The sequence below is a fragment of the Trichechus manatus genome, unplaced genomic scaffold (genome assembly GCF_000243295.1).
Source record: "Trichechus manatus latirostris isolate Lorelei unplaced genomic scaffold, TriManLat1.0 scaffold00085, whole genome shotgun sequence".
Taxonomy (NCBI): domain Eukaryota; kingdom Metazoa; phylum Chordata; class Mammalia; order Sirenia; family Trichechidae; genus Trichechus; species Trichechus manatus.
In genome coordinates, this window is record NW_004444021.1 from 9077872 (window position 1) to 9105196 (window position 27325).

The 27325-nt window shown below is 39.1% G+C and overlaps 1 protein-coding gene across 5 annotated transcripts in view; it reads left to right on the forward strand.

Moving 5' to 3' along the window:
• Window positions 1-4050: 4050 nt before the first annotated feature.
• The window catches only part of ADAM22 (ADAM metallopeptidase domain 22), a 228855-nt gene continuing 205580 nt past the window's right edge, over window positions 4051-27325 (forward strand). For all 5 annotated transcript variants that reach the window (XM_023736074.1, XM_023736073.1, XM_023736069.1 and 2 more), the window contains exons 1-2: window positions 4051-4187; window positions 4647-4807. In XM_023736074.1, coding sequence (XP_023591842.1) covers window positions 4103-4187; window positions 4647-4807 — 246 coding nt within the window. In that variant the 5' untranslated portion in view covers window positions 4051-4102. The remainder of the gene's footprint in view (window positions 4188-4646; window positions 4808-27325) is intronic.

Sequence of the window (27325 nt, forward strand, 5' to 3'; positions counted from 1 at the left end):
TGAGATGGATTGACACAGTGGTTGCAACGATGGGCTCAAGCATAGCAATGATCGTCAGGATGGCACAGGACCAAGCAGTGTTTCATTCTGTTGTACGTAGGGTCGCTGTCAGAACCAACTTGATGTCACCTAACAATAACAGCAACAGTAACAAAGATATCCATTTTTCTAAAAAATTACATTAAGTATATAATGACATACACTTTTATTAGCACTAGGTTTTTCATTTTTCCATTTCCACTTTTTTTTTAAAAGAAGAGCAAAATATAAGATTGAAACAATGTAATGTGCAAAATGGTGATTGACACAGGCAAAGTCATATAATTTGAGTTAAAAAACCCACTTTTGTATACACACACACACACACACACACACACACACACACATATGTATACACTGTGTATGAGAGTCAAGATGTGACCAACGCACACTTTGTCAGAGATTCAAAAGAGATTCTTCCCCTTCTTTTACAGGAACTCTGTACATTTCCATTGACATGTTATATTTTCATGTTCTTATCTTAGCATCTTATTATCATATCTTCTAGTATATGTGTGGCTTGCTGCCAGTGCTCAGCAGAATAGAAAAAATAAATTTTTTGTTTGCAAGGTTATATTGAAAAAAAAATTGGTTAAAAAACATAGTTTAATCTGTTTTGTTGTTGCTACCTCCTGTTAAGTTGGCCCCTGACTCACTGCCACGCACAACGGACCAAAATTCTGCCTGGTCATGTGCCATCCCCACGCTCAGTTGTGGATCTGACCACTGTGATCCATATTTTCATTGACTGATTTTTGGAAGTAGATGGCCAGGCCTTTCTTTGCAGTCCATCTTAGTCTATGTTATGGACTGAATTGTGTCCCCCAAAAATGTGTGTCCACTTGGTTAGGCTATGATGTCTGGTATTGGGTGGTTGTCTTCCAGTTTTTGAACTGATGTAATTATCCTATGTGTTGTAAATCCTAACCTCTATGGTAGTGAAGCCCTGGTGGCACAGTGGTTAAGAGCTTGGCTGCTTACCAAAAGGTTGCCAGTTCAAATTCACCAGCCGTTTCTTGGAAGCCCTATGGGGGCAGTTCTACTCTGTCCTATAGGTTGCTATGAGTCAAAATTGACTTAGGGGCATTGGGTTTTACGATGTTAATGAGGCTGGATTAGAGGCAATTATGTTAATGAGGCAGGACACAATCTACAGGATTAGGTTGTATCTTGAGTCAACCTCTCTTGTGATATAAAAGAGAGAAGAGAGCAGAGAGAAAGAGAGACCTCCTACCACCAAAAAAGAAGAGCCAGGAGTGGAGTGGGTACTTTGGGTCTGGGGTCCCTGTGCTGAGAAACTCCTAGACTCAGGGTAAAATTGATGACAATGACCTTCCCCCAGAGTTGACAGTGAGTGAAAGCCTTCCTCTAGAACTGGTGCCCTGAATTCGGACTTCTAGCTTCCTAAACTGTGAGATGATAAATTTCTGTTCGTTAAAGCCATCCACTGTTTTTGTTATTTCTGTTATAGCAGCACTACAATACAAAGACAGTGGCTTAAGGTCTAAAGTGTACTAATGAAATCTGGTACCCCTTATTCATTGTACAATTGTGTCCCATTTACTTGAAGATTTTGAGAAAATGTTAGTGAGGTGTGCCTACCAAAAAAAAAATGATAGGATGACTTCTTGAGCTAGAATTTAGGGTAAGAGAGTTTATCTCTACTGTCTGCTTTGAAACCATTAAATTATACTTAATTTCGGACACTACAGTTTAGTTTGAATATTGGCACACTGGAGTGTATTCTCAGATCATCATTATGGTAAGGGACCCTGAAACCATGTCACATGGTTTTCCTCCAAGGAAGAAGCAAAATATCCCCAAACGTTTGAAGAGCATCATGTGGAAGAGGGATGAATTCCTTTTTATGTTCTAAGGAGAACTCGTATCAAGATGGAAGTTACATAAACACAGGTTTCAACTAGGGGGATGTTGTGGAACTCAGAATTGAAAGCAGGAGATCCAGGTCCCAGTCTACTTATGACTAGCCACGGGACCTTGGGCATTTAAATTCTAGAAGCCATTGCTATCTGATAGAACTTTCTGCAAAGATGGACATGTTCTCTATCTTTACTGTCCTATACAGTAGCTACTAGGCAGAGGTAGCTACTCAGCACTTAAAATGTGGCTACTGTGACTAAGGAACTCAATTTTTTTTTTTTACTTTAAATCATGTATTGTTTATTTGATAATTTGGAATAATCTTTCATGCAAAAGTTCTGACATTCTAAGATAAAGCAGAGAGAAATGTTGGAGTAAAGAGAAGTTAATGTTTGCCAGCCAAACATGATGAAAGAAACGTACTATGATCCAGGTGGAAGTCATCAGCCCAGCAATGGGTTTGCCTCTCAGTAAATGTCTGTGTCTTTATGTCTCCCTTTAAAAGGATGCCACAAAATATGTTCCTTCAGAACTTCAGATTTCACTTCTGGCTGATCTTCTCCAACCTTGAAGGTGGACAATGAGGTTTGGCCCTTTATTCTAGCCGATTCTGCATGAAATGGGTGTGACTCTCTCCAAAGGTATGATATCATTCCGGTATTGTTTCAATAGAAGTTGAGTTAATAGAGGTCGACCTTCCGGCGGCCGCGGCGGCCGGGCTCCACCGCAGCCAGGCCCTACCGCGCGACACTCGGAGGTCCCCGCTCCCGAGACCACAGTTTGCCCTTGAGCTGGGCCCGGTGGCCCACGCTGCCAAAACTGAGCCCCGCGCTCCCTCCTCCCGGCCACTCTCCTGGGCCGAGAGGAGCGCCAGGAACTCAATTTTTGTTTTAATTAATTTAAATTTAAATAGTCACTGTGGCTAGTGGCTACAGTATTTAAAAGGCACAGCTCTAAACCTTAATTTCCTGGTCTCTAAAACAGGACTACTACTACTTATTAAATTATTGATCTAAGGATCAGATGACAATATATGTGAGCTCTGAAAAACTGTAAAACACTATACACGTGTTAGTTATGTTGATAATTATTTTAATATTGTTTTATCCTGAAGAATTTTTTACATTTGGAGTTAGATGAAAATGGAATAAGCAGCCTGAGAAAGTAGTTCCCCATGTCTGAATTTCAAATATAGGTTTGGAGAAGGCAGATATTAGAGAAAAACAAAAACATCTTGGATACTCGGAGTAACTCCAACACATCCTTTTAAGTCTCTGCGAAGAACTTCTCCAGATGGTTCTCCCTAACTCCTGCGTTTTGGATTAGAGGGCCTTCCTCCAGGTATTAACCAAAAATCCAACAGTACTTTTCACACTGTATTGTAAAAAACGTTGTTTACTGTATTTGAGAGCAGGCGCCTTTCACAATCGCATCGTTCAGGGTTGTGTCCCCTGCGCTTGGCCAACGATCTGGCACATAGTAGGACTTCAATCATAATTTGTGGAATGATTAACTTACCCTGTACCCATAAGGGGATGATTCCGTCGTAATAGTTTAAGTAATTACTAAATCTGTGGGAAGCACTCTTATATTTCTTTGCGGACGACGTGGATGAATTCCGGCTCCTGATATCAGCAGCGGCTGGAAATCCTTGGTGCCAGGTAGCCGGCTAGCGATGACCTCTCTTTGGCCTTTCTCCTTCCTCCCGTCTGCAGGATACAGAGGACCTAGCGGTCACGAGGTCGAGACAGCCCGCGTCGTCGTGTAGCGGAGCGCAACGTGGAGACAGAACTACATTTCCCAGCTGACTCTCCTGCGCGCGCCCCTATCCGCGCGGGGGACGAGTGCACCGGCAGATCGCTCCCCGCTGAGAGCTCAACGCTTGCCTGAGCCTTTGCCAAAGGATGAGGTGGGAGGCGCTAGAAACCACTTAGCTACAGCCAACCGCCCAATGCAGCACTCGCTCGCCGCACCCCCGCCAGCGGAAGCGCCCGCGGAGCACAACGCAGCATTGAAGCAGCGCCTCGGTGGAGCCTGCAGCGCTGCGGCGGCTGCAGCACCGGCCGGGGCTGGGAGGTGGCGGCCGAGGCGAGCCAAGGGGTGCCGGACGCCAGAGCCAGACCCTGCTGCCTGGTCATGAGGAACTGAGCGTCTCTGGCGAGGCGGGCTGACGGGCAGCACTATGCAGGCGGCGGCGGCTGCGTCCGTGCTCTTCTTGCTGCTCTGCGCTTTGGGGACCTGTCCCCCGGTGCTCTGCGGCCGGGCAGGTAAGTTCGCCGCATCTGTCGCTGTGGGACGGGCCGTTTCCCGGGAATTTCTGGAGTCCTCAGGCGCAGTGAAAAGGGGGCACCCCTATTTCCTGAGTGCGCGGGGAGATTTTTATTTGGAAGGATGGGGAAATGTGGAGCAAAAATATATGTGTGTGTGGGCGCACGGATGCATTGGAAGCTTTCGGTCAAATGCCTCTTTTTCTTCTGAAGAAGAATGGGGGAGGATGGGGAAAGGGGTGCTCTGCTTCTGGGCCCCGATCCTGGATGCTCTGAGATGAACTGGTCCAAGGCTCTCCGGGCTGATTCTCTCTGCGTCTTTCCCAGATGAGCTCCTGGAGGGAGGGGACGGTGGGATTTTCGTAGGGGAAACGTAGGACCGCAGGATGGATGAGTGTGGGCCAGGGTGATATTTTTGTCTGTTCTCCCCACTTCCTTCTGCCCCCTTCCTGGCTGGAGGAGACGCCTCGTTGACGGAGCTGGAGAGGAGGAACGACAACCGTTTCCTGGAGCGCCAGAGCATCGTGCCGCTCCGGCTTATCTCCCGATCCAGCGACGAGGACGAAACTCGGCACGACTTGCTCGACACGCGGGTGCGGGTCGACCCGGGCGGTCGGCAGGTGAGAGGCGCTGCCGGGGTGGGTGGGTGGTCTTCAGTGCGTCGCGGCCCAGCCCTCCCGCGACCCCACGTTTGTTCTCGGTTGCCCCGGAGACGCGGTGTCTTTGGCGAAATGAGCGCAATCCTAATGCGAGTCATGCATGGCGCTTCCTGTACAAAAAAGAAAGAGGCAGACCCCCTCGTCACTGTCAAGCAAAAGCCAGGCGTATGGGAAAGGGAATATGGTATTTGGGTAAAGTTTGCATCATTATTGTTTTAATTCTCGAAGACTTCATAAGCGATTTAACCCAAGATGGTACTGTAGAAATTTTTAGAAAAAAAAAAGACTAGACATCTCTGTTGAAACTCATACCCTGAAAATAAGCTAAACTGTTAAGATTCTTAGCGCAGTCTGATTTGCGGACACCAGAAATGTGCCCACCTACCTTTACCTCCCAGAAAGACTGTTTCGTCTTTGGTAGCAGCCCTCTTAATACAATCAGAGCTGTGTTGTTTATTGGACATTTAGAAATTAGGTTAAAAAAATCTAAGTTTACCATTGCACCAATATTTAGATCAATACTACATATCCAAATATGACTGGAAATTATTTTTAACTTCAGTAAATATTTTGAGGGTATGTAAATATTTTGTGTATTTATATACATCAACCTGCCATTCATCCTCCTATAGTACATATTAAGATAGGACTTGTTCATGTAGTTGAAAATTTGTGTAGACTTCACTAAAGGAAAGGCAGGCTGAACGTTTTCATATGTGTAACCATTCATTAATACTTTAGGATGTGTATTGATGATGTAATAGTTATAGTAACTTGTCTGTATATGTAAAATGTATAAATAGAAAAGTATTATTTAAATCTATATTTATAGTCAACTACTTAATTCTGTTAAAATTTTATTAAAATAAGATAGGACATTAAAGGGTTTCAGGAATACCCTTGAAAGTTACATTATTATAGTAGAAAATCTAATATATGTCAAACATTTAATGAAGAGTTCTATTATTTGAGTTAATGTTTGGTAAAAACCTTTTTTCTTTCTCAATTTTGGCTTGTTTCCATAGTGAAACTGAAGAAGCAGGAACACAGTTTCCCTCTCTTACTTTTCAGTAAGTTAGGGTTGTTTCTGTAGAGGAATATTTTCACATGCACTTATGAGCATTGTATTGTAAAAATTTCAAACACATGTAAAAGTAGACAGAATAGTGTTGAACCCCCAGCTTCAACAATTAACACCTCATAGCTAATCTTGTTTTATCTATATCTTACCTACTTTCTTCCCTTTCCTGTTTTATTTTGAAGCAAATTCCAGACATAAAATTTTATTAACAAAAAAAATTTAGTATGTACCTCTAAAAGATAAGTATTCTTTAAAAAAATGTAACTACAGTGCTAGCCATCTGAAAAAATTAAGAGTGATTCCTTAATAGCATCAAATATCCAGTCTTTTCAAATTTCCAGTTGTCTCATAAATATCGTATGTGTATGTATGCATTTATGTTTGTTTGAATCAGGATCCAAATGTCTACAGATTGCAATTAGTTGATTTTTGTGTGCATGTTTTATTTTTCAAGTATTTTTTAATACATAGTTTTTGCCTGTCCACTTCTTTGTTTTTTTCCTTGCAATTAATTCCTTGAAGACATGGGGTCTTCTGTCCTGAAGAGCTTCCCACAGTCTGGATTTTGCTGATATACCATTGCTGTCAAGCCGATTCCAACTCATAGTGTGATCCTACAGGACAGAGTAGAACTGCCCCATAGGGTTTCGAAGGAGTGGCTGGTGGATTCGAACTGCCATCCCTTTGGTTAGCAGCTGAGCTCTTAAGCCCTGTGCCACCAGGGCTCCTTGCTGATATAGTCAAGTGCTTTAAAACAAATCACAAAGGCTTACTGGGAGAGGAAGGGAGACAGAAGGAAGAAGAGATGCAGAAGAAGAAAAGCACGAGACTGAACTTGGAAACTCTCAGAGTCTCTGCCTCATGCGGGTAATGTCTTCAGGCACCTTAGGTCCTTCTCTCTCTTGGTAAAAGACTACCCACTTTTGGAAAACAAGCCAGTTCTCCTTCTTTCCTCCCCATGTGAAGTACCGTTTCTCCAGTGCTTTGGCTCACAGGCCTCTAATTGGGCGGAAGATACCTTGAGCCATGTATCTTCTTTTCTACAGCAATAAACCTTACAGTAAGAAAGAATGATTGACATTTGGTGAAGTGTGAATGAATTGGTAGAGTTTAGATTAAACAGCGTGAATTATTAATTCAAGTCAGAAATGAGAGTAAAGATACTATCTTGTCATCAATATAATTATTACAAGAAATTATATCAATGCCTGGCACATAGGCAAGTACACACAGTACATTTTGGCTGGATGTCTAGGATCACCTGGAGAGCCCTTCGTTTACCATGCTCCTTAGACTACAATTGGAAATCATTGATGATGAAGACTGAATCTGGCAGTTAGAGTTGGAAAGACTTGGTTGCCACAAGTGAACTCTTTCAACAGTTAGGAAACTAAGGAGTTCTTCTTGACATTTTGATATTTCTAATTTCCCTGAAAGCTGTCATTGAGACCTGAAAACCTAAGTTGATTTTATACAGACCTTGCTATTTCTTTGGGCATAAGCTTTTAATGGTATCTTTCTTTGGTCATTCAATAGATGTAATTTATGGTATCTTAGATACCCATACATGTTTTTAGTAACTTCGTTTCTACTTCAGAAATAAAATCAGGATGATGTTCTAGTTGTAGCCCTTAAGGAGTTCGCAGATAAGTGGGGCAATGGATAACTGAATGAACAATTATACTCTGCCATTTTATGTATTTTGCTGGAGGCAGTCATAGAGAGCTGTGGGAGCAGAGAAGACCCTCTACTTAACCAGGAGGGCAAGCATGGAGGGCTTTTAGGAAGAGGTGATGTCTGAGTTGTGTATTCAGGATAAATAGTAATTGTCCAAGTTAAAGGTAAGGTGGAGGCCATATCAAACAGAAGGGGCAAGTATATAGGGATGTAGGAGTCAGCACACTTTTTTGTTAACTCCAGATAGTGAGGATTTAAGGGATAGGTGAGACAAAACAGGAAAGTGGGCAGCAGATGCTGTATACCTTCGTGACTTGCTGAGGAATTTGAATTTTCTCCTGAGGGAAGTGGGGAGCCATGGAAGGATTTATGTAAGGAAAGTTAGTTACCTAACTCGATTCATGTTAATGTGGGATAATCCTAATTGTTGGAAATGAATACTCTTAATTTCACACAGTAAGTGAATGTGATTGTTCACTTTAATTCATTGGTAAATGGCAATTAATGTAATCATTAAGCTTCACAAGAACTTAGTTACTGAAAATATATAAATGAGTTCATATTTACAAAGCACTTTAGAACAATGCTGGGCATATAGGAAACACTATATGAATCTTTGTTAAATAACATTAACTCCCTCAGGCTGCTTGAGTACTGTTTAGAAATTTTATGATATCACTTCAGTGCAAAATGGTGCCCTAATTTCCTGAGTGCAGTACATTCCCAGGAGTAAAGTTACAAATTATTCTGATTTACATAATTTACTAGAATTGCATAGTCTTAGAGATGGAAAAGACCTTAGAAATCATATAACCTAATACAGGAATTACTTTTTACCTGGTAAGATCAGCTCCATTGACTGAGAGTAAGGAAACCAGCAAGGTATTACTTAATGTTTCAGAAAGTTCATTAGAAACTATGATGGTATAAAACACCTTAATTTAACTTTTATTGTGTCCTTGTTTCAGTTTTTGTCCACAAGTGGGAACAGAACACGTACATTTTTGGAATAAATTTTCATTTTGGTACTATGGAAATGCTGGCAATTTGATGGGCATGAAGTCAACATTGTTTATACAAGCCTGTATTGCAGAAGATTCTAGCTACATAGTGAATTACTTGAATGCATACTTCATTTTTATCCCAAGTGGAATGATTGGCCCCTACTGAAAGATGATTATGCCATAAAGTCCTAGAAATGATAGTCAATGAAATCATATTTGATCGTGGGAAACTATCCTCAAGGTGTCTACCTAGTCTGAAGTAATTTCAATCTGGTAAAATAGCACTCAGAACTAGAATGTTCAGAATACTCAGTCTGTCTGTCTTCTGGCATAATATTCAGAATACTCAGTCTGTCTGTCTTCTGGCTTGAAATCATTTGTGTTGAATGAATTGTAGGTTTGCAGATTAAGGGATAAAACTCTTATTTTAGCTGAAGACCCATATGGGCAAGATATCACCTATTAAGTCTTACTGATGATTTGATACTGATAATCAAGTATTTGCTAATTTTTTTTTTAGAATAATCACCTTAAGGATTACTCCTTTATTTTATTTTTTGCCAGCCAAGATAGGGGATTTGTAGCATCAAAGATAGGTGATTTGGTGGATTATTTTGCTGGAATGAAAATAAAATATGCAATATCTTACTGTGTGGTCACTCCATAAAATTTTAATAGTTTGTTTGTACCTAGTGATTATGTTCCCCTACAAATAGCAGAATATTATTTTGTCAGAAGTGTTTGTTGCCACTGAAGAGATGGCCTGCTTATGTTTTCACTGGAAAGTGTTGTGGCTTCTCAAGGAGTCAGTCAGATGCCAAGGGCATAGATCTGTAGTTTATAATAGTTTTGATAGTCAGTAATGAGTGGGAAAACAGCGAGATGGCAAACAGTAGGTGTGCTCCGTTTTTATATTTATACATGTGCTTAAGCATGAATGAGCTGTACTTAACATTGTGCTGTTTCACTTGGGAGTACTGAGTCAGCTTGAAGGTAAATTGTCTGCAGTACTGCTTCCCAGGCCGAGAAGGGCTCCTAGGAATTACAGCTTTGGAAGTATTTTGCAAGGGCAGCACAAACATCCTTTTTTTAATGTGCATTTGTTAAACCTAAGTAGCTCAGTATTGATGAAATTGTGCCACCAATCAAAACTCTGTTCTACTGGCATTTCAGGTACGTTTTTTTTCTCCTACCAACCTTCTTCTTTTACATTTAAATAGTTAAAAGGAAGTGAAATTCAGAATTGTAGGAGTTTCCTTTAAGTTTTGCTTTTACTCTATGAGATCCCAATTTGTATACATTTCTTTTGGGCATCTTTGAAATTCTGTGTAATGGTTTTGCTGTGCACAAAAGTAACTGGCCTTGCATCACTCACTCCTTTATAGTTGACATGTGGGAAACTATGAATGACTCTAAGAGCTTACGGGTTGTTAAAAACTGTTCATACTTTTGCTTTCTCATATTGAGAAGATTGCCAAGTGTTCTCATATGATTTTTGACAATTTAGAGCCCTTCTAAAAAGTACGTGGAGGGAGGGAGGCCTGCTTTCTTCTCATGACATGCTGGGAGCAGGGATCTCTAAGGTCATTAGTGCTCAAGAGCTCCACTGGGGCTAAGATGGAGTCACATGTATCATTAGGAATCATGGATAAGCTCGTAAGAGAAAGAGCATGCTATGAAATGGCGGGGGGGCATGTGCAGAAGAAGAGGACAAGTCTTTGAGGGAAGAGTAAAAAGAAAATCAGAAAAAGAGAAAAATACTTGTAATAGTATTTACTTAATACTATTTATTTATAGTATATTTACTTAAAATATTTATTTAAAAAAAAAACCAAACACCCTTGCCATTGAGTCGATTCCGACTCATTGCGATCCTATAGGACGGAGTACAACTGCCCCATAGTGTTTCCAAGGAGCGGCTGGTGAACTCGAACCACCTACCTTTTGATGAGCAGCCATAGCTCCTAACCACTGTGCTACCAGGGCTCCAAATATGATTTATTTACTTACATAAGTGTGTATAATTTAATTATTTATGTGTTTACTTATATACATATAATTTACTTATAAGCAGTATTTACTTGTATAATGTACTTGTAATAGTATTTTCTTAAAATCTTATAAGTATTCTATAATAGAAAAATATTTATAATACTTATAATGATAATACATACTTAAATATTTAATATGTAGTTACTTTTTATGTGCCAAACACTTTTCTAAATATTTGATGTACATTAACTCATTGTATCCTTACAAAAATCACATGTGGCAAGTAAGTGTCGTGCACAAAGTCAAAGAGCTCTTAGTAGGTAGTTGACAGGGAATTTGAATCCTGGCATTTCAGCTCCACTGTCTCCGTGCTTAACCACTGTGCTAAACTGGCAATGGACCAATTTCTTTAGAAGTCATTCAGTGACTCTGGGATCAAAGAATTTTTACCTCTATCCCTTTGGAGCTACATATTTCTTGCAACTCTTTAAAATACTTTTTTAAGTCAATTAATAGTGAAGAAAAAAATAGAAATATTAAATGCTAAACAGGGATCCATATTCATATTTCCTTCTCCAAAAGAAAAAGGACAAAGTGTCTTTTGTATCCTCATAGAACAAGTAGCTCCACAGTCCCAAGTGTGAAATCGTTCAGGTAAAATGTATATGTGAAGCAATAATAACCAGAAATGATAGCTTCTGTGACTGTCTAGTTGGATGTGTTTACTGTGGTAATAAACTACCAGAAGGAAAATGTTGGGGAAAGAGTTGAAAAACAAGAATTAATATTTATTGAGCATCTACTATGGTTCAGGCAGTCTGTTGAGTGATTTACATGCATTCTCTCTCATTACGAGGGAGATGCCATTTTAAAGATGAGGAAACTGAGGCTTAAAGAAGCTAATTAACATATCCAAAGTGATACAGCTAGTAAGTGGTAGAATTGGGAAAAGACTTCTCAAAGTAAATGTTGAAAATTCGCATAAAATAATCCTTTTGGGATCTTTGCTGCTTATTTAATCTGTGGTTGTATATCTGTCTCTGAGTTGGAACGTAACTAAAATTATCTCTTTAAGAAACTCTTGGCCTTGTCCAGGGCTTCTGAATGACTTCATTCATTGTTAGAGGTCTTCATTTTTAGAAATGGATATAATTTCTACCTCTACCTTGGATATTCTTTTAAACATATAGCAAAATCTGAGTCTACATCTAAATGTCAACCAAGAATATCTGTATTCTGAGTACTTGTTGGAGTTTAATCTGCCAGAAATTCACTTGATTTATGGATAATTGTCATTTATTTCTCCTTATATGCCCAGGCCTCACCTCCCTTGATTCTGGTTTAATTGGTCTGGGGTGGGGGTAGTTTAAAAAATGCCCCAGCAGACACTGATTTGCACCCAGGGTTGAGGTCCTTGGTTCTGTGTATTTTTAAGTCTCTCTCAGAATTCTGTGAGTTACCAGAGGTTTGGTATCTGAATTGGTATCAGTTTTCTCAATCACTTTCCCTTCCCCTTCAATCACCTACCAGGCTTTTTCTAAAGGATACTTTGAAGGACATTGTAAGAAATATTCCTAAGAAACAAGTTATAGTATTAGCCGAAGTCTTGGAGGACATTATATATTGCCTCTCGTCAGGACCAATGGAAGAGATTTGTCCTGTAACCGACTGTGTTTCCTTCTTTGAGTTGTATGCCTAAAGCTTAGAGGCAAGTTATTCTCTCTCCCCCAAAGTGGAAGTCAGAGCATGTGCTTTCATAGGAACTTCATTCCTAGCTCATCATCTTGCTCCTTTTCATCATCCTCATTTCAGCTCAGAAGTTATCTCAAATATTTCTTGACCCGTGATAATTTATCAAGCTAGATTGTCATAATTTATTCACATTTTCATGTATATGTTAGACTTCGATTAAAATAAATACTCAGGTTAAAAGTAATGTATGAGAGGTTTCCTCTGACAACTTTTTAAAAGTAGTCCCACCGATCACTGCTTATTGCATTGCTCTATTTTATTGTTTTCCTGGCTTGTTAGCATTTTGCATTATTTTTAATGATTCACTTTTTTATTGTCTTTACCCCTGTATTCCTCCACTAGAATATAGACTATACGAGAATAGTGATCTTGTCTGTTTGTTGAACACACGTTTATACTGCCTGGAACAGTGTCTGACACATGTAAAGGTAGATGCTTAATGATTATTTATTGGAGAAATGAATTTTTCCTTCCTCCCAATTTCTTCATCTACTTAAAAATTATACTATAGTTTGTAAGTATCCATATAAGCTGTCTGAAAACCTTTTTGGAACAAGGTAGGGTATAAATGAATGAATACATGAATAAATGTTACTCTTTAAATATTTAATTTTTAACCCCTTTTAATGGTTGTAATTACACATAATTGAAATAGAGTTCAGCATGCTGTAGTTTTAAAAATATAAATACTTCAGTTAAAAAAAAGATTTTGACTTCTAGCTGTTCTTTGCTTCTGATTTCATCATTTGAATTCCTTTTAAGATAGAATCTGTTTGGTTTTCTCCAGGACTGACTATTATGTGTAACTTGATTTTAGAAATAAAATTAAAAATGCTGTGCCATGTCCAGAAATATCATCAGTTCTGACAGGAAAGAGAAGGAATAAATAACTTAGTCCTTTTCTTCCCCCTCAGTGTGTTTGTTGTTTGTGTTGAGGAGCTTTTTCATGTGTATCAGCAAGGGCAAATCAACATTTTTATTCTCCTTTTTAAAAATTAATTTTGTGCCAGGGGATTTTAGAACTTGGCAGTCTTTACCCTTCGTTGCATTTTTTTGTCCCAAGTAAAGAACATTAGATGACGCTTTGAAGATGGGAAATCAAGGATGCTTTACTGGACATAGGTCTCTAGAGCTCATATTTTGCAAGTGGTTTTAAAATTTTCTACCCGAGGCAGAACTCCTGGTGGACAGGTTTCTTAAACCATGGTCTACATGGCACAGCATCGTATCTCTAGCATTTACCTTTAGTTGGTCAATTTCTGTTCTGATTTTTCTTTTTCTTCTAAGTTTTGCCTTTTAAGTAGGCTTGTTTGGGATAAATTGCCTTCATTTCCTTCACAAGTGAGGTCAGAATGTTGGAGGCAGGCTTTTGCACACCGTTTGTTACTCCTGATCATAGCTTTAGCGTTTCTCTACGTTGTTTCTATCTCTTTGGTTTAGACAGTAAGATACTTCAGGAGGAGCTGCTTCACAGAAACTGGTTCTGCAGATCTTCTTGGATTCACTAGTGGATTTTTAATGCCTTTTGAACAGCCTGTCAGGAGTCTGGCCAGGAACCCAGCTATGGGTTCTGAGCAAGCCTAAGTGGCATTCAAGGCTATGCGTAGTTTAGTGGTATTAATCTAAGGTAGGCTGGGGCAAGGCAGGGCAGACAGTTGACTGATTGAGTTTGATTGATTGAGTTGTTTGATTAAGAATCATCAAAAAATGGGCAGGAGTAGGCCATGGTAGAGAGGTGGTGGAAGGTGAGACTCAAGGAAATCAGAGGTCAGATGGAGAGAGAAGGGACTAAGTCCATGGTGCAGATCAGTCCAGTATTCTGCTAGCTTACCTAGAGAGAGACACCTGAAAGGATCTGAAGCACCAGCCAGCCAAGAATGATTGGCTCCATTCTTGATCTAGGTCTTGAGTTTAATGTTAAAGGGAAACTTATATTTTTTTAAACTTTTTTTTTTTTTTATTGTACTTTAGGTGAAGGTTTACAGAACAAACTAGCTTCTCATTAAACAATTAGTACACGTACTGTTTTGTGACATTGGTTGCCAACCCCACGAAATGTCAACACTCTCCCCTTTTCGACCTTGGGTTCTCTATTACCAGCTTTCCTGTCCCCTCCTGCCTTCTCGTCCTTGCCCCTGGGCTGGTGTGCCCCTTTAGTCTTGTTTTGTTTTATGGGCCTGTCTAATCTTTGGCTGAAGGGTGAACCTCAGGAGTAACTTGGTTACTGAGCTAAGAGGGTGTTCAGGGGTCATACTCTCAGGGTTTCTCCAGTCTCTGTCAGATCAGTAAGTCTAGTCTTTTTTGTTGTTGTTGGTTAAAATTTTGTTCTACATTTTTCTCCAGCTCTGTCCGGGACCCTCTGTTGTGATCCTTGTCAGAACAGTTGGTGGTGGTAGCTGAGCACCATCTCGTTGTGGTAGACTTGGTCTGGTGCAGGATGTAGTACTTGTGGTCCATTAGTCATTTGGATTAATCTTTCCCTTGTGTCTTTGATTTTCTTCATTCTTCCTTGCTTCAGACTAGGTGCTATCAGTGGAGTATCTTAGATGGCTGCTCACAAACTTTTAAGACCCCAGACGCTTCTCACCAAAGTAGAACGCAGAACATTTTCTTTATAAACTATGTTATGCCAGTTGAGCTCACTGTTCCTGGAGACCATGGTCCCCACAGTCCTCAGCCTAGTAATTTGGTCCCTCAGGGAGTTTGGATGTTGTCTGTGGAGCTTCTATGACCTTGCCTTGGACAAGTTGTGCTGGCTTCCCCAGTATTGTGTACTGTCTTACCCTTCACCAAAATTACCACTTATCTGTTGTCTATTTAGTGTTTTTCCATACCCACCCCTCCTGTCCCTCGTAACTATCAAAGATTGTTTCTTTTTGTGTGTAAACCTTTTCATGAGTTTTTATGGTAGTGGTCTTATACAATATTTGTCCTTCTGTGACTGATTTATCTCACTCAGTGTAATGCCCTCCAGATTTATCCATGTTGTGAAATGCTTCACAGATTCATCATTGTTCTTTATCATTACATAGTATTCCATTGTGTGTATGTACCATAGTTTGTTTATCCATTTCATCTGTTGATGGGCATCTAGACTGTTTCCATCTTTTTGCTATTGTGAACAGTGCTGCAGTGAACATGGGTGTGCATATGTCTATTCGTGTGACGGTTCTTATTTTTCTAGGATATATTCCTAGGAGTGGAATTGCTGGATCATATGGTATTTCTGTTTCTAGTGTTTTAAGGAAGCTTTATATCTTCTTCCAAAATGGTTGTACCATTTTGCATTCCCACCAGCAGTACGTAAGAGTTCCACTCTCCCTGCAGCCTCTCCAGCATTTGTTATTTTCTGTTTTTTTTGATTTGTGCCAGTAATGTCTGGGTGAGATGGTATCTCATTGTGGTTTTAATACGCATTTCTCTAATGGTTAGTAATGGCGAGCACTCCCTTACGTCTGTTAGCCACCTGAATGTCTTCTTTGGTGAAATGTCTGTTTATATCCTTTGCCCATTTTTTAATTAGATTGTCTTTTTGTTGTAGAGGTGTTGGATTTTCCTGTAGATTTTAGAGATTAGACCTTTGTCTGACTTGTACTGTCCAAAAATTTTTTCCCAGTCTGTAGGTTCTCTTCTTACTTTTTTGGTGAAGTCTTTTGATGAGCATAAGTGTTAAATTTTTAGAAGATCCCAGTTATAGCTTATGTTCTGGAGTTTGTGTGTTGTTGGTTATGGTTTGTATCCTGTTAATACCATGCATTAGGACCTCTAGCTTTGATCCTATTTTTTCTTCTATGAACTCTATAGTTTTGGGCTTTATATTTGGGTCTTTGATCCATTTTGAATTAGTTTTTGTGTGTGGTGTGAGGTATGGGTCCTGTTTCACTTTTTTGCAGATGGACATCCAATTTTGCCAGGACGATTTGTTAAAAAGACTGTCCTTTACGGATTCGAAGGACTTTGGGCCCTTGTTGAAGATCAGGTGACCATAGGTGGATGGATTTACGTCTGGATTCTCAATTCTGGGGAACCTTGTATTTTTTAGCCAGACTTGCTCTGATAGCACCGGGGATTATTTTCATCTACGTCTGCCCCAACAAGAGCTTTAAGTGTTTGGTTTAGAGGGAAAAACCATTTCCTCTTCTAGGGGGTTGGTATTTTCTAACAGTCCGTAGGCTGATAGTGGGAAGGGGCTTTAAGACACCATTTTTCTTATTATACAGTTCATACTCTAGAGACTGTATTTCTCCTGTACCAGGAGATGAGACCCAGTTCAAGACTGATTTCATAACTCATAAAGGATTTGATGCTCTGCAAAATCAGAGCATTTGTATAAAATGAGCAACAGGTTCATATTTTTTCTTCCCATTCTGTCTCTCTCTCTTTATTTATTTAGTTTTTGTTGAGAAGATACACAGCAGAACGTAAACTAGTTCAACAATTTCTGCATGTACAGTTCAGTAACACTGATTACATTCTTCAAGTTGTGCAGTCATTCTCACCCTCCTTTTCCAAGTTGTTCTTCTTCCATTAACAGAAACTCACTGCCCCTTAAGGTTTCTATCTAATCTTTTGAGTTGCTATTATCAATTTGATCCTATATAGATAGTTCTTAAAAGAGTACAATGCTCAAGGCAGACATTTTTTACTAGTTAAGCTAAACTGTTTTTTGGTTTAAAGAAGACTTCAGGGGATAATTTTGGTTTAAGATTTAAAGATTATCTTAGGGCAGTAGTTTCAGGGGTTCATCCAACCTCATTGACTCCAGAAGCATGCTCATCCTGAATGTTATATGGTGTGTGTTAAATAAATGTATGTTGAATGAATGAAGAGCCCATGTAAGTTGGATTTTGGACAGTTTGTTCTTAGTGAGATGCATACTTTCTGTGTTAGGCTTTGTTTGCTGTAGATGGTGGGTTATTTTTAAGGTGAGTTTGATATTACTGTTATGTTAGTAATACTTTGGTATACCTTCCATACACTTTAGGTAAGTGCTTAATAAGAAGGATGTGAAAAAAAGTTTTTGTTTTTCACAGATGCATTTGCAAATTTACCATTATGTTGAATAATTAAACCATAATTTTTTATGAAAAGTTTTATTGATTTTGTTAAAAACTTAATCATTATTAAAGATGATGAAAATTTTGATTCAGGACTGCAAAATAGTTCTCACATATCATGGCCCTGTACAGCTGGTTTAGCTGTAATACTACATTGCTTTTTGCAAACTTATTTTCTCATAAAAGTGCCTTTAAACTTGGGCAATGCTGATTGATAAGATGGTGGGGAAAATTTAAGAAGTGTTCATTACTGTCACCAAAGGTGAAACCATTTTTATCTGGGTAAGTGACTTGAGGTAAGGCTATTTCAGAACCATAGGTTATAGTACATTATTTGGATCTCAGGATCCTCTAGGGTAAAAAGAGAGAAAAGATATTGGTGCTAAGGTACTGTGAATTCTCATTAAATTTAATTTCAGAGGTCAGTTTACCATGCTGCTCTTATGGTTGTTAATGATCTTCCACAGACAATGTTCTCTCATAGTTAAATGAAGGAAAAGTACTGTTAATTCAGAACCAACTTAATATAAAATCTACTTGAAGTAATTGATTACTGAGTTGTTTGGGACTTTTTTTTTTTTTAATTGTTGTGCCTTAAGTGAAAGTTTACAATTCAAGTTAGTCTCTCATACAAAAATTTATACGTACATTATTATGTGACCCTAGTTGCTCTTCCTATACTGTGACAGCACACTCTTCCTTTCCGCCCCAGATTTCCCGTGTCCAGTCCGTCAGCTCCTGACCCTCTCTGTCTTCTCATCTCGCCTCTGGACCGGAGCTGCCCATTTAGTCTCACGTATCTATTTGAGCTAAGAAGAAGCACACTCTTCACGAGTATAATTTTATGTCCCATAGTCCAGTCTAATCTTTGAAGAGTTGGCCTTGGGAATGGTTTTAGTTTTAGGCTAACAGAGAGTCTGGGGGCCATGTCTTCCGGGATCCCGCCAGTCTCAATGAAGCCATTAAGTCTGGTCTTTTTACTAGAATTTGAGTTTTGCACCCCACTTTTCTCCTGCTTCGTCAGGGACTCTCTGTTGTGATCCCTGTCAGGGAGGTCATTGTGGTGGCCGGGCACCATCTAGTTCTTCTTGTCTTAGGCTGATGGAGTCTCTGGTTTATGTGGCCCTTTCTGTCTCTTGGGCTAATACTTTCCTTGTGTCTATGGTGCTCTTCATTCTCTTTTACTCCAGGTGGGTTGGGACCAATTGATGCATCTTAGATGGCTGCTCACTAGCTTTTAAGACCCCAGATGCCACTCACCAAAGTGGGATGCAGAACATTTTCTTAAAAAACTTTGTTATGCCAGTTGACCTAGATGGTCCCTGAAACCATAGTTGTTTGGGACATTTCTTAAATCTTCTGATGACTTGCTGATGTTGTAGGGTGATGAGGTAAAAAATATTTTAATTGCATTGAAAAATGTAGAATGAAGGCATGAACCCTCATCTTCATCTTTGCTTCTTCCCAGCATATAGCACTTGTACTAACAAGTACTCAACAAGTGAGTGTTGACTGGGTGACATTGTTGATGCCATGACTTATAGAAAATCCCATTCCATTCTTACTCCCTCATCTCTCCTATTGTTATGTTAGGTTTTTCTTGGTCAGTTATTTCTTTTTTTTCTGTTCATTCCTCTTTATCTCCCAGGACAGGCTTGCCACTCTTCCTGTTGCCTCTCTCCTTTTGTTATTTTCCTGTGAACATGGCCTTATTCTGTTCTCTTTTCCCTGTGACCCTTAGTTTATTTTGTATTTTTTCCCCACTCTATTTCTGTCAAGTGTCTCTTTCTTTTAGCAACTAAAGTAAAAACAAGTCTCTCAAAGGTTATTTACATTCAGTTTTGGGAACCATCCCTGTTGTACATTGCTGGACTTAACTTATTTTGCAACGTGGAAAATGTGTGGTAGTTCAACAAGACTTCCGTTTTACTACTAACCTTTAAATCCTGTATTTTGTGTGGTTTTCTTTTATTTATTTTTCCTTTGATTTCCACTCAAATGGCCCCTCATTCATTCTCTTTTTTGCATGTGGATGGAAGTATCTCTTCTCTTTATTACTGGAATAATCTCTGTCCTTAGAGTATTCTCCTATGCATTCTCCTAGTTCTCATTGCTCATAATCCCCCTGGATTTAAGTTCTGAGTTATATGCTTAGTCCACCCTCCATGCTTGCTGAGCATCTAACTTCTTAAAGTCTTTGAAAGTGATCCATTGCCTACAGGATAGAATTCATACTTAGTATGAAGGAATGATAAAGAACTAAAATTAAAACTTGCCTCATAGACTTGGCATAAATTGTACATGCTTATGTGTGTGTGTGTTGGGGGGTGAGTGGGTTGGGACACTGATAATTTGGGTTTGTGAGTAAAAGGTGTCCCCATGAGATAGACTAATCTTAGGCTCAAGCTTTGTCATTCAAGTCATCATCGTTTGTCCAGTGCTTAGTATTGTGCCTGACCCACGGTTAACAAAAAAACCCACTGCCGTCGAGTCAGTTCCAACTTACAGCAACCCTATAGGGTTTCCAAGGCTGTAAATCTCTACGGAACCAGACTGCCACATCTTTCTCCCATGGAGCCACTGGTGGTTTCAAACCACCGACCCTTCTGTTGTCAGTCAGTCACTTTAATGACAGTGCCACCAGGGTGTTTAGTAAATATTTACAGTCAGTTTTTTGTTTTCATTTTCTGTCTCCAAGTTGCAGAAAAAAGCTCTATGACATAAATCTGTGTTACTGATTTGATGTACTTTTGACATATTCCCAACAGTTGTAGTATTTTTTTCCTCTGATTATTCAAATCTTTCTGTTGGAATGGGGTGCAGACAAGCCTGGGCCTGGTTGTACCCCCATCCGTTTGTATATGCCTTATCTCTGGCCTCCTTCTCCCCTCCTCCCCCCAAATATATTTTTCCGGCCCAACAGAGCCACCCTGAATACGGAATGTCCAGGTTCTGTGAGGATCCCCTGCATCTGAACTGAAATATCTGTCCCTCTTGCTTCAAATCTGAGGCAGGGTTTATTAGGAAAGGCAGGGCCATGGTGATAAGGAGATAACACCCAGAGAAAGTGGCAGGAACTCGAACAATGATTGGCATACTGACATTGTACCACATAAAACTGCCTTGCTGTCTCTGGGCCCTTCTAATCACTGTGACAAAATCATTCATGTCAGTTTATCGCCCCATCTCTTCCAACAAAAATAAATCTGAGCTTTTTAACCTTTGTGTGTGACTTTATTCACCAGGCTTTGTTGTTTGCTGCCTGGAGCCACATTTTCTTTAAGGCAATGATGTATGCCTTCTGGGAGAGTGACATACAGTATTTCAGATGGATATGAATTCATATGGCATATTCAGCCAAAGATTTCCTTGATTGTTTTTCCCAACTATGGTTCTGAATTAATTAAAGACAACATCCTCATTTTTTATTTTTCTGTAGCCAAGAACCAGATGTCTTTTTGTCTAATTTTTTTTTTTAAATAGACTTTTCAGGCACTTTTACCACTAAATCTACTTTCTGTCTCTATGTATTTGTCTATTCTGGACACTTCATTTAAATGGAATCATACAATATATGGCTTTTTATGTCTGACTTCTTTCACCTAGTATCCATGTTGTACATGTATCAGTATTTCATTCCTTTTTATTGCATATTAATATTTCATCATTTATCCATTTGTCTTGATGGACGTTTGTTTCCACTTTTTCATTGTTTCAAATAATACTGTTAAGAATATTTGCTTACAAGTTTTTATATGGACATATATTTTTATTTCTCTTGGGTATATATATAGGAGTGGAATTGCTGGGTCATGTAGTAACTCTGTTTAACATTTTGAGGAACTTCCAAACTGTTTTCCAAAGCAACTGCATCATTTTACATCCCCAACAGCAGTATGAAAAACCAAACCAAACCAAATGCCGTGGAGTTGATTCCGACTCATAGCAACCTTATAGGGTTTCCAACGCTGTAAATCTCTGCAGAAGCACACTGGCACATCTTTCTCCCGTGGAGCCGCTGGTGGTTTCAAACCTCTGACGTTTTTGTTGGCAATTGAGCACTTTAACCACTGCACCACCAGGGCTCTTTAACAGCAGTATATGAGGGTACAGTTTTTCCACTTCCTTACCAACACGTGTCTTTTTGATTATTGTCATCCTAATGGTTGTGAACTAGTAACCAGTTTTCACAAGTGCCCTCATATGGTCTATTTTATTGATACCATGTAATAGCTAAGGAAAGAGTAACACAACCGTAGAATTACCACAGAAACTACAAAAACTACAAGAAACAAAAACTTATGGCTCATAAAAATTTCTTTAGGACAATTTTTGTTATTTTTTTTAATTTAAAAAAGTTTACATTTTGAAACAGTTCATACATACAGAAAAGTAGATAGAGTAATGTGACAGACACCCGGGAACTCACCACCCAGAATTAAAAACGTTAAGTAGTTTTTCTTTTTTTAAAGAAATAAACATTACAGATTCTGTTGATGCCCTCCTTCCCTTCCATTTACTCTCCCTTCCCAGAGGAAATCGTTATCTTGCAATTGGTGTGTATCTTCCCTGGCTTTTTTTCATACTTTTACTACTTAAATATTTTTCCAAAAAGAATATATAGTACCGTTTTGTGTATTTTTTTATACGTACATATTTGGTATCATATATCCTTTGACCACCCCTCAACATTGTTTATGATGTCTTACGCTGATACAGGTAAAAGAATTGAGTTTATTCTGTTTTACCATTATCTGGGTTTCTGTTTTATAAATCTGCCATCATTTGTCCATTCCCTGTTAGAGATTGTTTCCAATTTTTTGCTGTTATAAGCAATGCAAGAGTTTTTGTAGGGCATATACTTAGAAGTGAAATTGATTACATGGGTATGTACATTCCCAATTTGTCTAGCTATTGGCCAAATCACTTGCCATAGTGATGTACCAGTTTATACTGTACTAGCAGTGCATGAAGGAACCTTGATGGCCCAAATGGTTAAGTGTTCGCCTGGTAACCGGAAGGTTGGTGGTTCGAACTCACCAGCGGCTCCACTGGAGAAGAACCTGACGATCTGCTTCTGTAAAGATTACAGCCAAGAGAACCCTGTGGAGCAGTTCTTTTCTGTCACATGGGGTCTCTGTGAGTCGAGATCATTTCGACGGCACCTTACAACAACAGCTGTGTGTGAGAATTTCTCTATATCTCCATCTTGCTCATCATTTGGAATCATAAGACTTTAATTTCTACCAGGGTTATGGGTTTGAAATGGTACTTCATTTTACTTTCCATTTCCCTGATGACTGATGTGGTGGAGCACTTTTGGTGATGGATAGTTTCCCCTCTGAATGGCCTATTTATATACTTACGCTATTTTTCTGTGGCATATTTGTCTTTCTTACTGATCTGTAGGCATTTTAAATAAATTCTGGATTCTTTTCTGTTATTGGTTATTTGTGTTGCAAATACCTTTTTTTTTTAGTTGTGGCTTATCTTTTCATGGTATCTTTTATTATAACAGATTAAAAGAATTTTTTTTGGTGTTATCCATATCAATGCCTTTCTTCATGAGTCTTTGTATTTTACTTTATTACTACTGAATCTGCTATAGTTTCTTAATAAATCTTTATTTTTAGTAAAACATGTCCCAATATAGTTTTCTTCTTAAAAAGCACTGTAGGATGGTAATTAGGAGTTACAGGACCTGTAATTAGACTTCTTGGATTCAAAACCCACCTCTGCCACTAGCTAACTGTGTGAATTTAGCAAGCACTTAACATTTCTAGTCCTCAGTTTTAATACCAATAAAATGGGAGTAAGAGAAGTACACTTTTCATATGTTGTGAAGATTGAAGTTGGTAATACATGTAAAGCTTGTAGCTGAGGCCTCAGTATATAGTGAAAGCTCAATAAACGCGAGCTCTTTTTTTTTTAAATTCCCATCATTATCATTTCTTCGTAAAAAACTGGTACCCAGTTCCTTATGTACACAAATCACTGAATTTCTCTCACTGTTCTCGCAAGAGCTGCGGTTCACATCAGGTGTTTCAGGAGGGTAGAACAGTTTGGACTCTGGTACTTTCTGGGTTCCAACTTTGGCCCCCCTGAATTCTTTCTAGGAGTTTTAACAAACAAAGTTAGTTTTGTTTCTTTTTTCCTGTATAATATTAGCTCAGACATAAGGTGGGATTTGTTTTCTTAATATTGAATGAAATAAAAGTACAGCGTTGCTACTTCGGAATGGGAAGCATATGCTCCTAGCTGGGAAATGGGAAAAGGAAGATGAAGCAGGATGCTGAGAAGTTGAGAGGCAGCCAGGTAAAACGTTGGATTCGTGGTTCTCAAACCAGGTTGAGTGTTGGAATCTATATTTTTAACAAACTTCTCAGATTTTTTTTTTTTAAATAACCACCAGATTAAAGGATAAGATGCTCTATTTAAATAACTTATTCCGTTTTTCTTTTTAAAAACATGTTTAATCTGAGGAAGAACACCAGCTTCAAAGTGCAAAAATCTAAAGAAACAGACAGTTGAGGGAGAAAAGGCCCCCAAAATTTTACAGAAGACAGTCCTTTCCTCGTCTGAGAAAGCTAATATTGCCTTGCATTTGAGATATATTTATGCCAATAATACTGATTTTTCAATATAGTTTTTAATGACAGCTTTATTGAGATATATACCACAGTTCAGTGGTTTTTTAAATATAGCATTTAATAAAACTTTTCATTATTTTCACTTTTTCCCTTTCTGTTCTGGCTCTTTCATTTTTATCGCTCTATTTGTTTGGTACTGTTGTAAACTAATTGTGATCAGAAGTTCCGTTTCTCAACTTCTTATTGAGATGACTCTGGGTCCAGCATTGGATGTAGCCTTCAGCTCTGTGGAAGAACTTCCATTTTCTTGCAACAAATTCCCATATTCATTAAATATTTTAACATTTGATCAGTCAGCCATGTGTTCCTGATTTTCTAATAGTTTTCAACAGTCTTTCCAAAATCTGTTATTCCACAGTCAGTTGTTTGTGTTATTTCTCTTTCTCAAGAAATAATTACGTTAGAAGAAGTCCGTATGCTTTTATTTTAGCATCATATATTCACTGCAGAAAGTGTTCAGGAAGAGAAGAGCCCTTCAAATGTAGAGATATATTGTTCCTGGAGGTGGTAGTGTGGTTGTGTGTGTGTGTGTGTGTGTGTATTGAAATGAGTTCCTTTATGTGGCCTTTTTCCTTGGTTCTTTGGGAAAACAGCTTGAGAGATTTTTCCCCTAAACCCTGAGGAGTTACCTTTACCCTAGTTTTCTACCCTAGAAAATTTGTTGCTTTGGTCTGGGTTGATGGACATTTCCTGGGTAAGCTGTAAGCAACTTGGGTTTGATACTTTTTATCTGGTCCTGGGCTGCAGCCTGCCCTGAGATTGCTATGCGCCTGCAGGGATTCATCAGTGGACTATGCAAATGAAGTATCTGTGGCCTACCAAGAGGGGGTTGGTCAGTTTATGGCCCTAGTGGGAGGGCCATGCCTTGAAATTGATAGGAAGTTTGTGTATATATGTAGCCAACTCCGCAGAAGTTTTTCAGACAGAAAGCAACAGGAAGAGAAGCCGCAGGAAGAAGCAGAATGAAGAGAGAAGAAGCAGAGAGAGAGGAGGCAAGGAACTTCTAAAAGAGCTGTAACACAAGTCAGCGACTAGAACACTGAAGACAGCGAGAGGTCCAGAAATGGTCCAGTGGCAAAGCTGACAGTGATAGGCTTAGAAGGGGCCCAGCGGTGACAGATAGCAGGGCCAGGAGGAGGCCTTCATGACTGAGAGGAGCTGAGAGAGCCGTTCTGCACTGAAGAAGGGAGACTTTTCCTGCATGCTTCCTGATCCTGATCCTGATCCTGATCCTGAGTTGTAACCTGTTGATCCTGATCCTGAGTTGTACCGTTACTTCCTTAGTAAACCACTTAACTGTAAGCACAGTCTTTGAGTTCTGTGTGGCATTGCAGTAGATTATTGAATACAGCAGAGAAGTAGAGAGTGCTGTGGAGAGGATGCCTGGTGTCAGAATTGGTAAAAAGATTGGAGAGTGGAGGTATGTCTGACCTCCAGCTCATGGGAATCAGCTTTGGGCTCATCTTGATTCTCATTATCCTCCCTGAAGTTAGGTTCTGATGCTAATACTACTCCTGCTGTTTTACAGTGTGTATGTATATGTGCTGAGAGTGTTCGTAGAACATCTCATCTCCTTAGGGCCATTGGGTCAGTTTTAGTGCTTCCATTTCAGTTTTTAAGAGAAACAGCTACATTTGCTCATGCACCTTCTGGCCCTTGTGCATTGGGTATTTTAGTTAATTTTGGGCTATTAATCATATCTTTTTATAGCGCCTATTCTCTGCAGTATGTTTTCACTGGTACTGGAGATTCTTGATTTTTCTTTTCGTCATCCTATCTTTGAATAATGAGGGAACTGAGAAGATTGGAAAATATTTAATAGTCTGATTCATGTTCCCTTTCTTATGAAATTTAAACTTGCCAGTTTTGCAATTACAAAATATCCATTGGTTCTTTTATATTTCAGGTTAAGGCTCAGTGACTATTTTGGGTAATCCTAATGCAGTGTGTGTGATGGAATTATTTTCTGTGATTTGATTCATGAAATGATATCCTTTTAATTAATCTTATTAAAATATTTATTGAAGGCCTGCCTACTATGTGCCAGGCACTGGTCTGCGCCCTTAGGATACATCAGTGAATGAAAACACCACAAAATTTCTTTCCTCTTGGGGCTTATGTTCTATCAGATAGACAAAAACATAATAAATAATAAATTTCATAGTGTGTTATAAAGTGGTAAGTACTATAGAAAATAAAAAAATATTGTATCATGTGGATGAGAATGTAAGGGTGTGTGGAGGGGCATAGGTTGTAATTTTTCGTAGGGTGGTTCATTAGGCCTGCTGGGATGGTGAAATTGGGAAAAGACTTGAAGGCAGTCGGAAGTGAGGTATCTGAGGAAGAGCATTCCAGGAAGCAAGAACAGTTCGTATACTGACCCTAATGCCAGAATATGTCTTTCAAGTATGAGTAACAAGACTACTACTCCAAGGAAGATTGGTGATGGAAGGGCTTATTGAAAGGTGTACTGGGGCAAATATTGGAATCCTTCATCTCTCTGGCAGTATTCTCAGTTTTATCCGAAGGTCTCAAAGAATTGGATTATCTCACCAAGGAAGATCATACAAACTTTCACTCTGGTGGCTGAATGTAATCTGCCCTCCTCCTCGTCTCCAGTGTAATGCATTTGGATTCTTCTTTGCAAGACTGTATTACTTCTGTGCACTTAGATGTATTTCTGTTTTATGTTTAGTACACACATGGTTATGTATTACTTTTTGTAGGATGTTTTATCCAGTGTGGTTGGTAGATATTTTTAGTGCTAGCCTAACATGAAGCTTACCAGGTAACAGATCTTTTCCACTGTGTCTAAGAGATGAGAGACATACTTCCAAGCCATCTTTGAACATATCCTGTTTCACAAATGGAGGAAATAGGCCTAAATTGCATTAAGACAGAGTTTTGTTAGCTACTTAAGCAGGAAAATAAAATGATTAGACATTGGAACAGATTAAAAATTGAGGTTGAGGAAGTATCTCAAGTATAGGCTCAAAAATCACCTTTTTTTTTTTTTATTGTTGTGCTTTAAGTGAAAGTTCACAATTCAAGTTAGTCTCTATACAAAAATTTATACATACGTTGTTATGTGACCCTTGTTGCTCTCCCTATACTGTGACAGCACACTCCTTCTTTTGACCCCAGATAGCCCGAGTCCATTCAACCAGCTCCTGATCCTCTCTGCCTTCTCATCTCGCCTCTGGACAGGAGCTGCCCATTTAGTCTTATGTGTCTACTTGAGCTAAGAAGCACAGTCTTCACGAGTA